This window comes from Podarcis bocagei, assembly GCF_964188305.1.
Source record: "Podarcis bocagei genome assembly, chromosome: Z".
NCBI lineage: Eukaryota > Metazoa > Chordata > Lepidosauria > Squamata > Lacertidae > Podarcis > Podarcis bocagei.
The window spans coordinates 14809591-14827393 of NC_138140.1; the positions used below are offsets into that span (position 1 = coordinate 14809591).

Genomic DNA, 17803 nt, shown 5'->3' on the forward strand with positions numbered 1-17803 from the left:
ATATTGATTTTGTCATTTTAACTGATTTTTGTTTTTGTTGTATTGCATTGCTTGTACATTACTTAAGAGATGGTTTTAAGTAAGGCAGTATAGAAGTTGTCCAGATAAATACAGTGGTGCCCCGCAAGACGAATGCCTCGCAAGACGAAAAACTCGCTAGACGAAAGGGTTTTGCGGTTTTTGAGCTGCTTCGCAAGAAGAATTTCCCTATGGGCTTGCTTCGCAAGACGAAAACGTCTTGCGTTTTTTGCAAGTTTGTTTCCTTTTTCTTAACACCCTTAATACAGTTGCGACTTGACTTCGAGGAGCAACTCATAGAACGCGGTGTGATAGCCTTTTTTGAGGTTTTGGGCGATTTTTGAAGCTTTTTCAAAACTTTTCCGACACCGTGCTTCGCAAGATGAAAAATTCACTAGACGAAAAAACTCGCGGAACAAATTAATTTCGTCTTGCGAGGCACCACTGTACATTATAAATATTTGTAGTTCCCGAGACTTCAAGATGGCATACATGGTTATACCCTTTTTGTTTGTTTGTTTGTATGTTTGTTTGTTTATGTATTGCATTTATATTCCGCCTGTTTCTCCATGGAAATCAAGGTGGCTTACACAGTGTCCCCCCACCCCCAATCCTTGTTTAATCCCCACATCAGCCCTGTGAGATAGGTTAGGCTGAGAAACAGTGACTGGCCCTAGATCTCCCCTGAGCTTCCTGTGGCCAAGTGGGGATTTGAACCCTGGTCCATTACACCTGGGGATACTGCTGAACTTTGTAACCTGCCTGTCCCCCAAATTGTCACATGGTTATCAAAAGTGATTTGCTGGTGAGTAAGTAAGTTCTCATTCATATAAATATATTGCCCAGTCACTAGTTTGCAGTGCTAATCAGGATTAGGCCAGGGAACTGGTTGTAGCTGTATTGCTCTGAGAAGTTCTTAGTTGTCCTGTTCTGTTCTCAGTGGAAGATACTGACTCTGAAAAATGAAGACACAGAACACAAATATAGCTCTTCTCCCCTGGAATGGATTACCTTGGACACAAACATTGCCTACTGGTTCCACTCCACCTCGGGGGTAGGTTAATCGATTAACTGGCATTATTTATATATTGTCTTCCAAGAAAAAAAATGTCTGGTTGGCTTTCAGTGTTAGGAAACACTGAATCCAGCCATTGGTGCTCCTAGCTCAGTATTGTCCTCACAGACTGGCAAGTGAACTTGGGTCCTCCATGCAAAGCAGGATTCTCTGTTGCTGAGCTCTGGTCCTCCTCATACATTAAAAATACAATAAAGCTTCAAGTTTCAAAACCAGAAAGATTAAAACAGAGACTAAAAAGCCCTATTGGAGAGCAGCTGGACTGAGAGCCACAAAACTGGACAATAGACATAGCTTACTGTAAAAGGCCCGGTAGAATGAATTTGAAAAACACTATTTACTGGATGCTGAAAAGACAGCAGACACGTCTTTCTACGGTGTGTGTGTGTGTGTGTGTGTGTGAGAGAGAGAGAGAGAGAGAGAGAGAGAGAGAGAGAGAGAGAGAGCTGTAGAAAGACATGCCCACACCTTTTTACTACATCCAGGAGATCACTGCTAAAAGTTTCTGTTTGACACTTTGGACCCCTCTTCAGGACAGCTCCTTATTATGTGAGAAGTCTATCCAGACAAGCCTTATGGGAGTCATTTTTGGCCTAAAAGGCAGAGCCTACATTTTCAAAGGCCTGGTCACCTGGGAGCAGTTTTCTGCTTGCTACAGGCAATTGGCAAGTTGCAACCTTGTACAGGCAGGTTCCTCCTTAGTTTTAAAAGCCAGCCCCCCCCCCCCCAATGAACGATGCACTCCAGTTTTCAAATGTGAAGAAACAGATGCAAAAATAAAATAAAGGCATAGCTGCGATAAGACACTTCTAAGGGCCTCTTCACCTATTTATACTTTCTGCCAATAGAAGCAAAAATTAATGTATTGTATGCACCCTATGATTCTGTGGGAGTGCAGAAAAAGGTAACATAATAAGGAATGCAGCTTCCTGGGACTTAAAAAAGAACCCAGGTTTCTAGTCCTTATGGATGTGGAGTTTGCTTGGAAGTGTGTGGACTATATATTTTGAAATTTCAGAGTTCAAGAGCTGTTTTCTCTCTCTCTCCATTGGATGAAAACGGCTTTAATGCACCTCTCCTGGATTAGGGGGGAAATGAAGGTAAACTGATGTCAGGGAAAATGGGAATTGCAGTTTAAAGCATCGGGGGGGGGGTCACCAGAATGGGGAGGGCAAATTCCACAGCAGTGCTTTTAACATTGTTGGTTATTGGCTCTCTAGGCCCAGATCCACCTTCTGGGGAACATCGTCACCTGGATGTCTGCCAATGCAGCCACTGCTGCCTACGTGGCTCTGTTCCTGTGGTACCTGCTCCGGCGGAGACGGAATATCTGTGACATCCCTGAAGGTTAGATATTTCAGCTATTATCCCACCTCTTGTTTGTTTATTTCCTTACCCGTTTTACAACTCACAGCTTCAAACATAAATTTATATTCCCATAAACAGCTTGCAAAGTAGCAAGAAAAAAATAAACTGCAATTAAAAAATACCACCACATCAACCCTGCAAGGTTGGTTAGGCGGAGAGACAGAAGCTGACCCATGATCACCCAGTAGCTTCATTCGCCCGACGGTGGATTTGAACCTGCAGAAAACTGATTGGGGAGAACTTGAGCTCCTTGGAGGAAAGTCATAATATAAATGGAATATAATTAACACTCCCTTATTAGTAAGGGCTGCAAGCTAAGTGGCAGAGTGCCTGCTTTGCATTCAGAAGGTTCAATCCTTGGCATCTCCAGGTAGGGCTGAGTCCCTTACCTTATACCCTGTAGAGCTGCAGCCAGTTAGTGCAAACACTATTGCACCAGATGGACCTACATTCTTACTTAATTCAGCACTTTGCTGGGAACACGTGAACAAAAACTCCTACTTTATTTTTAGGGGAAAGGCTATAGCTTAGTCGGAGCACCTGCTTTGCATGTAGAAGGCCCCATATTCAATCCTCAGCCTCTCCAAATAGGCCTGTGAATGTCACTGCCTGAAATCCTGGAGGTTTCCAGTCTGTGTAGACAGCAATGAGCTAGATCAAGCCATGGTCTGTTTAATGCAGCTCTCTGTGTTGCCCCTTTATCCTGACAGAGGCATGGTGGCAGTGGGTGTCAGCAGGAGGCCTCTGCGTGGGAGGCTGGGCCATGAATTACCTCCCATTCTTCCTGATGGAGAAGACGCTCTTCCTCTACCACTACCTGCCTGCTCTCACTTTCCAGATCCTCCTGATCCCTGTTGTCTTGCAGCACACCAGCGAATACCTCTGCAGGTATGACTTCTCTTGCTAGGATTGCTCTCTGACAGGAGGCTTTATGTTACAGGGGTGTTGACAAAGCTTAGCATGTCCAGAGGCGGGTGGCGGTGGGGTCTGGAAACCCAAGTCCTACTAACAGCAAATGAAAGGATCAGCGTATGTTCACCCTGGAGAAGAGCAGATTAAGGGGAGACATTATGATTGACTTCAAATAACAGAAGATGGAACTGCCTTGTTCTTGTTATTCCAGAGATCAGGATTCAATCCAGTGGCTGAAAACAGCAGGCAAGAAGGCTATAGTTAAGACTTATTTGTTGGCTTGTTGGCCGGTTTATTATTTATAGCATTTGTACCCTGCTGTTCAGCCATTAAGGCTCCCAGAGCAGCTTACACAATATCAAAACAAGGCACTCCCTACCTGCAGGTTTAAAAACACATAAACCCACAACACACAAGGGAAAGGGGACAAGGAGGGAAGAGGAAAATCAAAACTCAAACACCAATTTCTAGACAGCTGTTCTGATATTGACCAGTTGCCACAGTTCAGAGGCAGGAAGTGCCTGGTAGAGTTGGACCTCCAGCACAACTGATGGTGTGAGCTCTTCTTCCTCTCGCTCCCATTGAGACAGCCTGATGGAATGACTTTCCCCAGATGACAGCTGAGGGACAGGAGGGCTGGCCTGTCTGTCGCAGCCAAGGCGATGGAGTGAACTCTGTTTCTCAGCTCTCCATTGTGAGAAAAGGGCTGTTTAGCAGTGGAACCGACTGCCTTAAGGGGTAGCAGGTCTCCTTTTGCTGGAGCTTTTAAGGCAGGGCTGGGCACTCCTCCATTAGGGATGCAAGAGTTTCATCTTGCACTGTGGACCCTGCACTGAATAGGGGCTTGGATCAGATAAAAACCCTTTCTTCCAGATTCTGTGGAGGAGCCTTATGGGAGCAACTGTGTTGGGAGCCATTAGAAAGCTCGGTGTTAGAAAAGACACCTCTGCTTTGCTTGCAGGTGGTCTCCGCTTCTGTCCCCAGCATCTCCAGATGAGGCTGTGAGCTGGCCCTGTCTGAAACATTGCCAAACAATGTAGACAATACTGAGCTAAATGAGCCATTGGCCTGACTTGATAATATGGCAACTTATTTAAATTAGCCCTTTATTCAGAACCATACAGAGTAGAATCTTACTTCCGGGGGAGAGCTCAGCGGTAGAACACCTGCTTTGCTTGCAGAAGGTCCCAGGTTCGATCCCCAGCCTCTCCAGGTAGAGCTGGGAAAGACACCTTTCCAAAAACCTGAAGAGCTGCTGCCAACCAGTGCAGACAGCACTGAGTTGGATGGTTCAAGCATCTGACTCTGTATAAAGCAGGTTGCTATGCTTAGAATAACTGTCACTACTTATATAAATTCAAGTGATGTTATTGCAATATTAAGAGGGGCAGAAGTTCATTGGTTGAGACAATCTTCCCTTAAACTGCTGGTTCATGTTTGCTTCAGCCTGTGTGTCTCTTCTTTATAGGTCCAGACTCTCAAAGAGCATGCACAGTGCTCTTGTGGTTGCCTGGTTCTCTTCTGTTTACCTGACCTACCACACATTCCGACCGCTCACCTACGGGAAGCCTCCGCTCACCAAAAGTCAGCTCCAGGACCTACGCTGGAAGGACAGCTGGGACATCTTGATCAGCAAACACTAGTCTTGCAAGACAGGCAACAAACAGCCCCCTGGGCAACTTAGCCCACTGATCGTGTCTGCAAACACATGTACTCTGATTGCTTGATGTGAGGACTTAGAACTGGGGAGGCCTGCCTTGTTCGCCCACTTGAAGCAAAATGGGACGGCGTTGGCCCTGCTGCAAAAACCTTGCTTACTGAGGTTGTGCAGCTGTGGGTTTTGGCAGGGATGGATTGCCAGGGTGTTCCCCCATGAAGTGAGAAAAAAAAGAAAGAGTTTGGATTTGATATCCGACTTTATCACTCCCCTTAAGGAGTCTCAAAGCGGCTAACATTCTCCTTTCCCTTCCTCCCCCACAACAAACACTCTGAGGCGAGTGGGGCTGAGAGACTTCAGAGAAGTGTGACTAGCTCAAGGTCACCCAGCAGCTGCATGTGGAGGAGCAGGGAAGCGAACCCGGTTCATCATATCACGAGTCCACCGCTCTTAACCACTACACCACACTGGATCTCACAAGTGTGTTGCAAGATCTTGCCAGAAGCTGCTACTGCTCCTTGCTTCTCCCATGGTGGCGGTGGGGGTGGATACCCGTTGGGGTTAGATGCAAGAATGGTCAGGCTGTCATAATTCCACTGTTCATTCAGCCTTGCCCATCCTGCCAACTGAGGACCAGTTTTGACACCACCTTTTAAATTGAAATGGAATAATAGAATTGTAGAGTTGGAAGGAACCCAAGGGCTGTGTAGCTCAACCCCTTGCAATGCTAGAATCTCAACTAAAGCACCCATGACAGATGGATCAATGAAAACCATTGATCGGAGTCCAAAATTTGAGAGTTGTAGGATTTTGCTGTATTAAGCAACAGGATAAAAGGTGGCATCAGAATTGGCCCACTTTAAAGCAGTATTCCCACTCTTGTTTCTGGTAAACTAGAGTCCAGGAGGTTGAATATGGTTGGCAGCCGAGTCCATCTCTTGCTGAACCCAGATCAAGTTCTGTGATTCTGCGGCACAGGCAAAGTCTTGTTGCTCAAGAGGAAAGGGTGATGGTCTCCAGAGAATGCAGAGGCACTGCTGGGCAATGTCTCACCTTGGAGTTCTGTGTACTGTAAATTATTTTATTTGCTTGTTGGAACTGTATGTATCGTTTTAGAATGAGGGTGGACGACAATCAGTGAATAAAATGTAGACAAGGGATGAGAAATAATTGGAAGCTGGGCAGCTTTTTTAAAAATAATAATAATAAGAGAAACTTGGCCTAGAGTGCTAACAAAGCAGATGGCACAGAGTGATCTTCAACATACTCTTGTTTTAAACCCTGCCTTTTAGATAGAGCCTTCCTCCTTAAGGAGGGAGTTTAATGAACTTTTTTTTTTGCCCTTCACCCTGAAGTGGACTGTTCTCCTATTGAGTGTATTTTGGGAGGACCTTCTCTTACAGATATTACAGAAGTGGCACCTATACCTGCCAAACATGGGTCTTCTCTGATTCTGCAAGCACTCCAACTCGTCTCAAGCAGTGATAGTGAACCTGTTGCCCTCCAGGTGTTTGTTGCCGAACCACAGATCCCATCAGCCCTGGCTCTCCTTGCTAGGGCTGATGGGACTGTAGTTCAGAAAACTCTGGAGGGCCAAAACTTACTCATGCCCACATTAGGAGCAGGGTAGCTTAGTATTGCAACAGAGAGTGGGAACCAAAAAGGGCTGAGTTGAGAAGTAGGAATGTTGCTGTTTAGAGAAAGGCAGTATCATTAATTGCATTAGAACAGTTGCTCCTCTAAGAGCATTGCTGATGCCTTTCCTCCTTGGCACTGTGTTAAAACACATCTGAATACTCCAGACCAGCAGACTGCGAAAACTTCAGCTTTTATAGAGGTGGGCAAACTTGCTGATGATCAATTAAGCAGGGGCATTTGATTAGCAGGACCTGCCTTCTACTTAGTCCCTTAAGTCCTACAGAAGCAGTAAGGGTGTAACTTAAGTTTTTCTCACGTAGCTTCCCTGTTTTGGTTTCATTTTTGTTAAATAAATCATGACACTGTGTAGTATGTTGTGTTGTTCATCTGAGGTTGTATTTACCTAATTTTAAGATTTGGTAAGGAATAGATGATGTTGATGATGATGTCTTGATATGTAAAACCACCAAATTCAAAGAGGGTGTACTTTCTTTCCCCCATGACTCTGTATCCCACCTTTTCTGTATCCCACCTGGGCAAAAAAAATGAGAGGCACAAATACAAGATGGGTGACACCTGGCTTGAGAGCAGTACATGTGAAAAGGATCTAGGAGTCTTGGTTGACCACAAAATTGACATGAGCCAACAGTGTGACGCGGCAGCTAAAAAAGCCAATGCAATTCTGGGCCTCATCAATAGGAGCAAATGCAATTCTGGGCCTCATCAATAGGAGTATAGCATCTAGATCAAGGGAAGTAATAGTGCCATTGTATTCTGCTCTGGTCAGACCTCACCTGGAGTACTGTGTCCAGTTCTGGGCACCACAATTCAAGAAGGACACTGACAAACTGGAACGTGTCCAGAGGAGGGCAACCAAAATGGTCAAAGGCCTGGAAACGATGCCTTATGAGGAACGGCTAAGGGAGCTGGGCATGTTTAGCCTGGAGAAGAGGAGGTTAAGGGGTGATATGATAGCCATGTTCAAATATATAAAAGGATGTCACATAGAGGAGGGAGAAAGGTTGTTTTCTGCTGCTCCAGAGAAGCGGACACGGAGCAATGGAGCCAAACTACAAGAAAGAAGATTCCACCTAAACATTAGGAAGAACTTCCTGACAGTAAGAGCTGTTTGACAGTGGAATTTGCTGCCAAGGAGTGTGGTGGAGTCTCCTTCTTTGGAGGTCTTTAAGCAGAGGCTTGACAACCATATGTCAGGAGTGCTCTGATGGTGTTTCCTGCTTGGCAGGGGGTTGGACTCGATGGCCCTTGTGGTCTCTTCCAACTCTATGATTCTATGATTCTATGATTCTATTCTATGATTCTTTTCCTCCAAGGAGCTCAAGGTGGTGAACGTGGTTCTTCCCTCCTTGCAGTGACTGGCCCAAGGTCACCCAGTGAGCTTCATGGCCAAGCAGGAATTAAAACCCTGGTCTCCTAGATCTTTTTTTTTTTTAAATAAACTTTTATTTCCAATATTCACTCTTTTAAAATCACAATAAGAAAGTAAAAAAAAAAGACATCGCAAAATAAACAGATGTAGACAATAAAATATCAAGACGTAAATACATTTCTCCAAAAGTATTAATTATCATAACATCATTCTGACTTCCCTCCACCACGATTTAAGCTATATTCCATTGATACCCTTCTTGCAGTTCCTTCTTCCTACCTTTATCTTTACTTCGCAGATTCTATAATTCACCTACTGTTATTTTAATGTTACCTAAGTTTTTCTCCATGTATGATATAAATTTATTCCAATCATTAATAAAGATTTTATTACTCTGATGCCTGATCTTCTGTGTCATTTTTGCTAGCTCAGAGTACTCAAATAGCTTGTCTTGCCATTCGCTAATAGTTGGGATTTTAGATGATTTCCAGTTCTGTGCCAACAGTAGTCTAGCTGCTGCTGTTGCATACTGGAACATGGTTTGATCTTCTTTTCTAATCTCCTCACCGACCATTCCCAGAAGAAATGCCTCTGGTTTTTTAGGAAATGTGTATTTCAGTATCTTTTTCAATTCATCATAGATGGAACCCCAGAACCTCTTCACTTCTTCACATGACCACCACATATGATGGAAGTCGCCCTCTTTTTTTTTTACATTTCCAACATCTTTTGTCTCCAGTCTTGTACATTTTCCCAAGCTTAACAGGAGTAATATGCCAACGATACATCATTTTTTCCATATTTTCACGGAGGTTAACGCATGCTGTAAATTTCATGTCCTTAGTCCAAAGTTTCACCCATCTCTCATATTCTAAACTATATCCCAAATCTATGGCCCACTTTATCATGACCTCCTTCACCTCCTCGTCTTTTGTATCCCATTCCAGTAAGATAAGATAAGAATCTTTATTTGCGTCAGCCATCAGCCATAGCAATAAAACAACAATACGACACACAAAGAATAAAACTAAAAAGTCAATTATATAAAATACATTTTAGGGGACGACAAAATAATAGTAGCAAAACATAACAATAATAATAGTAAAATCCTAGGAGAGGAATCTGGGCGACGACGCTAATGTCACTCAGGTAGCAGCTCTCAGTCTCATTGCTCTCTCGATAAATTTGGCAACCTTCTCTGTTGTCGAGCCGTTCTGATCGGCCAGGAGTGAGAACAGCTTGGCTTCGCAAGAGTGGCCCGGGATGGCAGACAGGAGCGGCGCGATGGTCTCGTCCCTGAGATCTTTATATAGGGAGCAAGACAAGAGGACGTGTGACACAGTCTCCACGCAGCCAGCTCCACAGGGGCAGAGCCGGTTCTCAAATGAAGTTCCTTGATACCTACCCTCAAGAACAGCCGAGGGTAACATATTTAGTCTGGCCAGTGTGAAGGCCCGTCTGAGTTTTGGAATGGTTAAGGTAGACAAATAAGGTGCCCGAAAATCAAAGTGGGAGGGGGGCAGATAAGCGTACCAAGCACTAAATTTCTTAATATAGGCCAGATTATTTTGCTGCTCAATATCCTTCATGCGCTGATCAATAATAGTTTTTGCCTTGGGGAGACCCATTTTCAGGAGATGCTGTGCTTGGAGACCACATATAAGTAGTTTTTGATGCACTACTTTGGACCACCGACTTCTATGTGCATCTCGTGCTACTAGAGGTAGTAGTCCGGATGGGTTTAAATTTAAGCGAAGCCAATAGTTAAATGTTCTTAACCAGGTTCGGGTTTCGACGGAGAGGAGGCCAGTCACCAGCCGTAGGGCCGCATTTGGTGCACATGGTGGAACGGCTAGAATCTGTCTTAAGAATTTAGACTGGACCATTTCAAGTGTGCGGCAATGATTTCCTGTCCAGATTTGGGCCCCGTAGAGTAATTGCGCCAAGGGTTTTGCTTGAAAGACCTCCAGAGCTGCTGGGATATGTCTGCCCCCTTTCGTAAAGTAAAAGCGAGACAGTATTTTGGCGCTTTGAGATGCTTTTTCCCTAGCATATTTATGATGGGCCTCCCAGGCCCCTGTTGACTGGAAAACCACTCCTAGGTATTTGAAAATTTTGACCTGTTCTATTGGCTGATTGTCCATCTCCCATCTATGATGTCTGTGTCTCCTAGCGAAGACCATCACTTTGGTTTTTTGGTGATTAACCACCAATTGATCTCTCCTGCAGTAGGCTGAGAATTCTCTTAGTAGCCTTTTGAGGCCTACTTTAGTTCGTGATAAGAGAACCGCGTCGTCCGCATAGAGGAGTACTGAAATTGGTTTTTCGGCCAGTTTGGGGGCATGAAACTCCGGGGATGTTAGGTATTTGACCATGTCGTTTATATATAAGTTGAATAAGGCCGGTGCTAAAATACAGCCCTGCTTGACTCCTTTGGTGGCTGGTACAGGGCCAATTAGTTGTCCATTTACTGAGGTTCTTACATATAACTTGGAGTCTTTATATAGGCTTTTTATCAAAAATAGTAATCTTTTATCAATGTTGGTAACATTGAGTTTAGCCCAAAGTTTGACTCGTGAGATCGAGTCAAAGGCCGCCTTCAGGTCAATAAATGCTGCGTATAGAATCCCACGTGTTTTATTGGCGTATTTATCAATGAGATGTGCTAAAACGAAACAATGGTCTATTGTTGTTCTGCCCTGTCTGAAGCCGGCTTGCTCCTCTGCCAGAACTGCCTCCGTTTCCATCCAGTCAATTAGTTCAGTGTTTCCCAAACGTTTTTGGGCAACGGCACACCTATTTACTGAAAAAAAATCTCACGGCACACCACCATTAAAGCCCCGCCCCGTGACGTCAGCGCGCAGCGTCACGCCGGGAGGGACGCACAAAAGTGAAAGTTTTTCCCCTCCCCCTTGCCGGGGAACCTCCAAGCTTTGGGCAGGCAGGCAGGCAGAGCTGGGAAGGGGGTTTCCAGGGGACACGGCAGCTCCTCGAAAGGCTTCTCTCAGCTGCGCTCAATCCTCCTCGGAGAGGATTTCCCCTCCGGTCCCATGCCTTCGTTTGGGGCATCGCTCCGGCTGCTCCCTCTCCCGCCGCGCAGGAGCGATGCCTCTCTCTGGCTCTCCCTCCGCGCAGGCTGAGGGAGGGAGGGAGGTGCGCGTGTGACCCGTCTCTGCTGGGAGACCAAACCCAGCGAGGCAGAGTCGCGCGGAGGCGCCCAGGCAGCGCTGCCGGCTGCAAGGAGGAGCGCCAGGCAGCAGCAGGAGGCGCGGCCTCTCCTCGCCGCCGCCGCCCCGCCTCTCGCCGCCCGACTCGCCCGCCTGCCTCCAGGCATCTCGCGGCACACCAGCCGGTGTCTCACGGCACACTCGTGTGCCGCGGAACACCGGTTGGGAAACACTGAATTAGTTTGATGTGGAGGTGTTTGGCATACAATTTGCTGGGGATAGTAAGGAGGCTAATGGGTCTATAGCTCGCTGGATCTGCCATAGGACCCTTTTTGTAGATTGGGATGATTACTGCCTCTGTCCAGCAGCCAGGGATTATGCCTGTTGAATTGATGTATGTGAATATTGACGCCATTAAAGGAGCCCACCAACTGATGTTGTTCTTCATGAGCTCTGCTGGAATGTGGTCTATGCCCGGGGCTTTGTTGTTTTTCAGTTGGGCAATTAGGTTCCCCACCTCCTCTATGGAGACAGGAGGCCAATATGGTAAGTTCTCAGAGTAGGCACTTGGATCATTGTTCTGAGCTTTGTCGTCGAAGAAGAGGGTTTGGAAATATTTCATCCACTCCTGGGGTTCTACAGTACATGTGGGACCAATCTGCTCTTGGCCCAGGAGCCCCCTAATGGTACGCCAGAAGGAGGTTGAATCTTTCTCATTCGAGGCCTTCACTAAGTTACACCAGGCCAATCTCTCAGCTTTTTGTTTTTTTGCCTTTAATAGCTGTTTATAGTTTCGTCTTAAATCGATGTAAGCCATAAATAGCAAGGGTACTCCGGTGTTTCTGTAGTTCCGGTAGGTTGATCTCAGACGTTTCCTTGCTTGTCTACACTCCAAATCAAACCATCTCTCTTGATCCTTTGCCCGCTTTGTAACAGAATTGAGTATCTCAGTTGTTAGAAAGGTCTTTAGTCTTGCTAATAACTCGTTGAACGAGTCCATGGCCTTTTCCCCGGTATTAGCTGATACAATGGCTGTGTAGATGGTCTTCACGTCTTCCGAATGGAGGAGATGAGTTAGCTCTGTATTGAGCATAGGGATCCATTTAATTCTTCTGGGGGCCAGTGATCCCAGATTAACGATGGGGGTGTAGTAAAGGTTAGCCGTGGGTTTGTTGAACGATGGGCCATTGAGCGCTAGAATTAGTGGGAGATGGTCACTTTCGGTGTTATGTCCCACTTGAAACTTTGACACAGAGTTATAGGCGAATCTTGATATCAGAATATAGTCTATCACACTTCCTCCCATCTTTGAAAAATGGGTATACTCCCCTGGGCGATCCTCTTCCTTACTACCGTTTATTATCATCAGCTCCCTTCTTTTTGCGACCTGGGCTAGACATAGCCCTGAGAAGTTGCATTTATTGTCTTTAGAAAGTCGTGAAACGCCTGCTTCGGTTGGACTTTCAGGGTCCTGAATCTGATTATATTGGCTATAAAGATTGTTGTTATCAATTCCCATACGGGCGTTGAAATCCCCCCCAATTATAATCGGTGTAGAAGGGTGGGAAGATTCTATGGACTCTAGAAATGCCTCTAACTCTGCCCAGTTAGCTTTCACTATAGATTTTTTTTGGCAGGGGGGCAGATAGACATTGACCACTACCAGTGCATCTCTCTTGAATTTGAGTAGGACTGCCGTGGCGAGTGAATTGCAGTTTGGGAGGGCTTTTAAGGAATGTTCAAGCTCTGTGGAGATAAGGCTAGCTAAACCTCCACTAGGCCTACCTCCCCTCACAGATGGAGTAGCAAATAGGGAGTGACAAGAATACCCATTGAACAGAATGGGGTCGCTGTGCCAGGTCTCCTGCAGGAGGATGATATCAAATCGCTTAAGGAACACTGCAAGTTGTTGATTGTTTTTCTTAGCGCGCCATCCTGCAATGTTCCAGGACAGCAGCTTTAATTCTCTGTCCCTCCATGGTGTAGATTTGTTGGGTCCACGGTGTCCAGTGACCCCTTTACATCTAAAAAAACACTCCCATTAAGTTTGTCGATAGGCATCTGCTGCATAAGGGAATGATTATCCATAGCTCTTGGGGACTTAAGGGGGTGGTTTGGACTTGGTGGAGTTGCTAATTCATTTGGGGAGAGTTTTAGATAGTTGAACCAGGTACTCGGGGATGTGACAGTCTGTTTGGGTTTTGCCTTACCATACACCAGCGGGGGCTGCGATTGGACTTCCGAATCTACACATTTAAAGGCACCTCCTACCGTCCTCTTGTCCACTAGGCACTTGGGGGATATAGGTTGTATGTGTGAGCCTTCCGTAGTCTCAACATGGACCTCCTTTTTGGTCAGTCTGCTTCTCAGGATGTCCAGTCTGACCAAGATTTCCTTTTGGGCTGGCATCTGCAGTGACCAGAACCAATTTATTAAGGCATGTTCTTCTATGGAAAGGGAGTCCTCTCTGTCGTTCAGATGAAGTTGAGTCTCAGTAGGAGCTATGTTTTCCTGCTGGTGCACTAGGCTCTGGTTTTGCTGGTTTTGTTGCATGTGCACTCTATCATTTTGTACCTCTGTTCCTGGTCTCCCTACCCCTTTGGCCGCCAGTAGGGAGGTTAGCGGGGCTCTGTTTTCAAAGATTCTTAATAAATCTATTCCTTTCTTTAAAAATAGATTTCTTGTTCTAAAGATGAAGTTGACCAGATTATGATCTGTGAAAGTAATCAAGGCACGGACTGAATGTCCATCTTGATATAGGTAGTCAATACTGTCTATGTCAGTTGCTTTAACTGCCCCAGGTAGAATGTTGTTTATAATAGTCAGCAGGTGCCTCACGCGGTCTGTCCCTGTGCGAGGACCCAGTGGTTTTGGATAGTTCGTGAATACCATCTTTTCCGGGCTTAGGACCAGGATCCATTCTTTCTTTCTACTGCGGGCTTGGAGTTCCCGCGGGTTCCCATCTATATTGGAGATCCCCGACTTACTTCTGTTTGCAGTTGCTACAGGGGTCCTGGGTGGATTCAAGACAGGAACATCCAGCTGTAGTTTGGTTGCTTTTGTCAGGCTGGGCGAACACAGGGGGAGAACAGCCGTGGGGGGGCTTATTTCTTTGAATGTACTTGGGGAATTATTTTCACATATAGGGAGGGGTTTGGTCTTTGGCGAGTCTCCCTTGTCGAACTCTTTGGTGCCTTGAGTTTTCATTTTTTTTGTGGATATAGGAGGTGATGATAATAAGTTGAAGAGTTTCTGCCACTGTTTTTTACTGATGTGTTGGGTTTTTTTGGACGGCTTCAATTTTTTGATGTTTTTAGTTTTCTTCATCTTGGGTTCCAGTTTTCTTTTGCGTGAGTTCTTTTTGGGTGGTATGTGGATTCTAGCCTCTGAGTCCAAGGACTGATCTGTGGCTCTTTTTACTTGTTTGAAATTCTCCACAAGCGTCAGGAGTAGGCCATTTGTTACTGCTAGGAAGTTTTTTATGTTGTAGAGGTCTGTGCGTATCTGAACTATTTGATCGTGTAACTGGTCACCCCTCTCTTCTATGCTGTTGGCAATCGCTGTGGGCTGAGGGTCTTGCTGGTTTCCCCTGAGATTCTGAGGGTCTTGCTGGTTTTCCCTGAGATTCTGGGTTAATTTTTGGTGCTCGAGGTTATTGGGGGTGGGGGAATTGGTCATCAGGGCGTTCTCAGCTAGGTCCAGTTCCTGCGCCCAGCTCATGGAATAATTTGGTCTTTCAAGCTCAGTTTGTAAGTCTTTGCGTTGTAATGACCAATCCAGCACAGTAGGGGCAATTTCTTTTGGGGTGCTCTCGTGTTGTGGATTCTTACTCCCTTCTTTATGGGGGAAGTAATTGGTGATTTTACTTTGCGTCCTTCGGGGCTCCCACTCCCCCTGAGGTGATATTGGTGCAATTCCCAGGTCCATATAGTTCTTTCTTGTAAGGACCATATTGAGCGTGGAAAAAGGCAATTGGGAGCAGTTTGCTGGAGTCTCCTAGTCCTGGGTTTTTTGGCTTCACTTGTTTCGCTCACAAGACGGATTATGTTTATCTTCCAGTTTCCCACCTTCGGAAGGGAGGGTTGTTTTACAAGCAAGGTTTCATGCTTGCCCCTTATCTCGGTGGGCCTCTAGGGTTTCTGCTCCCTTTTCCGTCTTTAATTCTCAGCTTTAAGGCTTTCAACGCTCACCGCGGAAATATTTTTGGAAAGGGGAATAATTTACCTCGGCCTTGACGATACACCGTGTTCGTGCCTCCCTTCAATAGATGAAAGCTGTGTGTTAGATGCAAAAACTGCAATCTATCTTCTTTAGCGTTCCTTGTTACGCTAAGTCGAGTTGAGCCATAAAACAGTAGATAATAAAACAATAAAACAATAAACCATTGGGCTAAAAGCAGAGGGGGTAAAAAGTAACGACTAAAAATATAAACATAAGGTCAGAAGATGGCTAAAACCTAATTAAAAGCTTAATTAAAAACGGGAGGTTCTGGCTAGGCTGCTACCTCCGTCGCCATTTTCCTTCTCCCTCCATTCCAGTAATTGATTGTACATTTTGGATAGAAGCTTACTCTTTCCTTCTAATATTTCCACTTGGAATTTTGATTTTTTTCTCATTCATCCCTATTTTTTTGTGTTCATTCCATAGGGCATTAATTTGGTGAACCTGTAACCACCCTATTGACTTATCTTTTAGTTCTTCAAATGATTTAATTCTCCACCCCTTATCCGATTTGGTCAGGAGATCTTCGTAAGTCCATCTTTGGCTTCTCATGTTTAAATTTTTAAGGGATGAGATATTAACTGGAGATAGCCACCAAGGTATGCCCTTTTCCAACAGTCTTTTAGTTCTATTCCAAACCTCTAACAACGCTCCTCTAACAATATGGTGGGAGAAACCCTTATGCACCCTGTCTTTATCTTGCCATAAATAGGCGTGCCAGCCAAATCTAGCATCAAATCCTTTCAGGTCTAACACATCTAAGTTTTCCAGAACTATCCAGTCCTTAACCCAACATAGGCATGCAGTCTCATAATATAATTGCAAATTCGGGACGGCAAACCCCCCTCTTTCTCTCCTGTCTGTGAGCAGTTTAAACTTAACTTTTGCTCTCTTCCCCTGCCAGATAAACCTGGACAGGGTCCTCTGCCATTCCTTAAACATTGTTGTTCCTCTAATTACTGGAATATTCTGAAATAAAAATAATATTTTTGGAAGGATGTTCATTTTTATGGCTGCCATTCGTCCCTCCCAGGAGAGTGTTAATCTACTCCAGATGTCTAAATCTTTTTTAATCTCACTCCAGGTTTTTTTGTAATTATTTTCCACTAAATTTATATTTTTTGTAGTTACCCAAATACCCAAATACTTCACCTTTTTCACTACCTTAATTCCTGTTTGTTGTTCTAATTGATTTCTTAAGTCTTCCGCCAAGTTCTTAGTCAGTATTTTTGTCTTATTTTTATTTAACTTAAACCCAGATAACTTCCCAAACACTTCAAGCACTTCCAAGACTTTTTCCACGCTTTTTAATGGCTCTTCTAATGATATCACTAAATCATCGGCGTATGCCTTTAATTTATATTCTTTCACTCCAAGTTTATTCCTCTTATTTCCGGTGTTTCCCTTATTTTATTTGCAATTATCTCCAGTACCATAATAAACAGGAGGGGGGACAGAGGGCACCCCTGTCTTGTACCTTTTGATATCATAAATGAATCTGTTAAGTTATTATTAATAATTAATTTCGCTCTTTGGCTCGAATAAATTGCTTTGATACCCTCCAAGAAGGGCCCCTCTATCCCTACCCTTTCCATACACTTTACAAGGAAACACCAGGATACATTGTCGAAAGCTTTTTCAGCGTCGACGAATACCAGAGCTGCAGGAATTTCATTTTTAAACTCTAAATATTCAATGATATTTATTATATTTCTTATGTTGTCCTTCAGCTGTCTGCCTGGCAAAAAACCGGCTTGGTCTTTATTAATTGATTTTGTCAAATATTTTTTCAGTCTTTTTGCCATTATCTCAGCAAATATTTTATAATCGTTATTGAGTAGTGATATCGGCCTATAGTTTTTTACATCAAGTTTATCCGCCTCCGGTTTTGGTATTAGGGTAATATGGGCCTCTCTCCACGAGTCCGGTATCCTCCCTCCCTGTAAGATGTTATTAAATACGTCACATAAGACAGGTGTTACATATTCCTCCAGGACTTTATAATATTTTTGTGACAGACCATCTGGACCTGGAACTTTCCCTGGTTTCATTTTTTTAATAGCCTCCTTAACCTCATCCGTCGTTATTGGTTTATTTAGATGGGATTTTTCATCGTCTGTCAGCCGCTCACCCCCGTTTTTCTCCAAATATCTTTCTATTTCTATTGTATCTTCATCCTCCTTTCTTTTGTACAAGGTTTCATAGAACTGAAGAAACTTTTCCTTTATTTCATTTGGGTCTTCTATTATATGTTCCTCTATTTTAATCTTATTAATCACCATTTGTTTTTTCCTTTTCCTTAGTTGCCATGCTAACAATCTCCCCGTCTTGTTTGCAGACTCAAAGTATTTTTGTTT

At 44.5% G+C, this 17803-nt stretch overlaps 1 protein-coding gene across 4 annotated transcripts in view; it reads left to right on the forward strand.

The window, feature by feature from the left end:
• Positions 1–7040, forward strand: part of POMT1 (protein O-mannosyltransferase 1) — a 30224-nt gene extending 23184 nt beyond the window's left edge. For all 4 annotated transcript variants that reach the window (XM_081180079.1, XM_081180078.1, XM_081180080.1 and 1 more), the window contains 4 exons: positions 959–1072; positions 2314–2440; positions 3172–3349; positions 4842–7040. In XM_081180079.1, coding sequence (XP_081036205.1) covers positions 959–1072; positions 2314–2440; positions 3172–3349; positions 4842–5016 — 594 coding nt within the window. In that variant the 3' untranslated portion in view covers positions 5017–7040. The remainder of the gene's footprint in view (positions 1–958; positions 1073–2313; positions 2441–3171; positions 3350–4841) is intronic.
• Positions 7041–17803: the final 10763 nt, after the last annotated feature.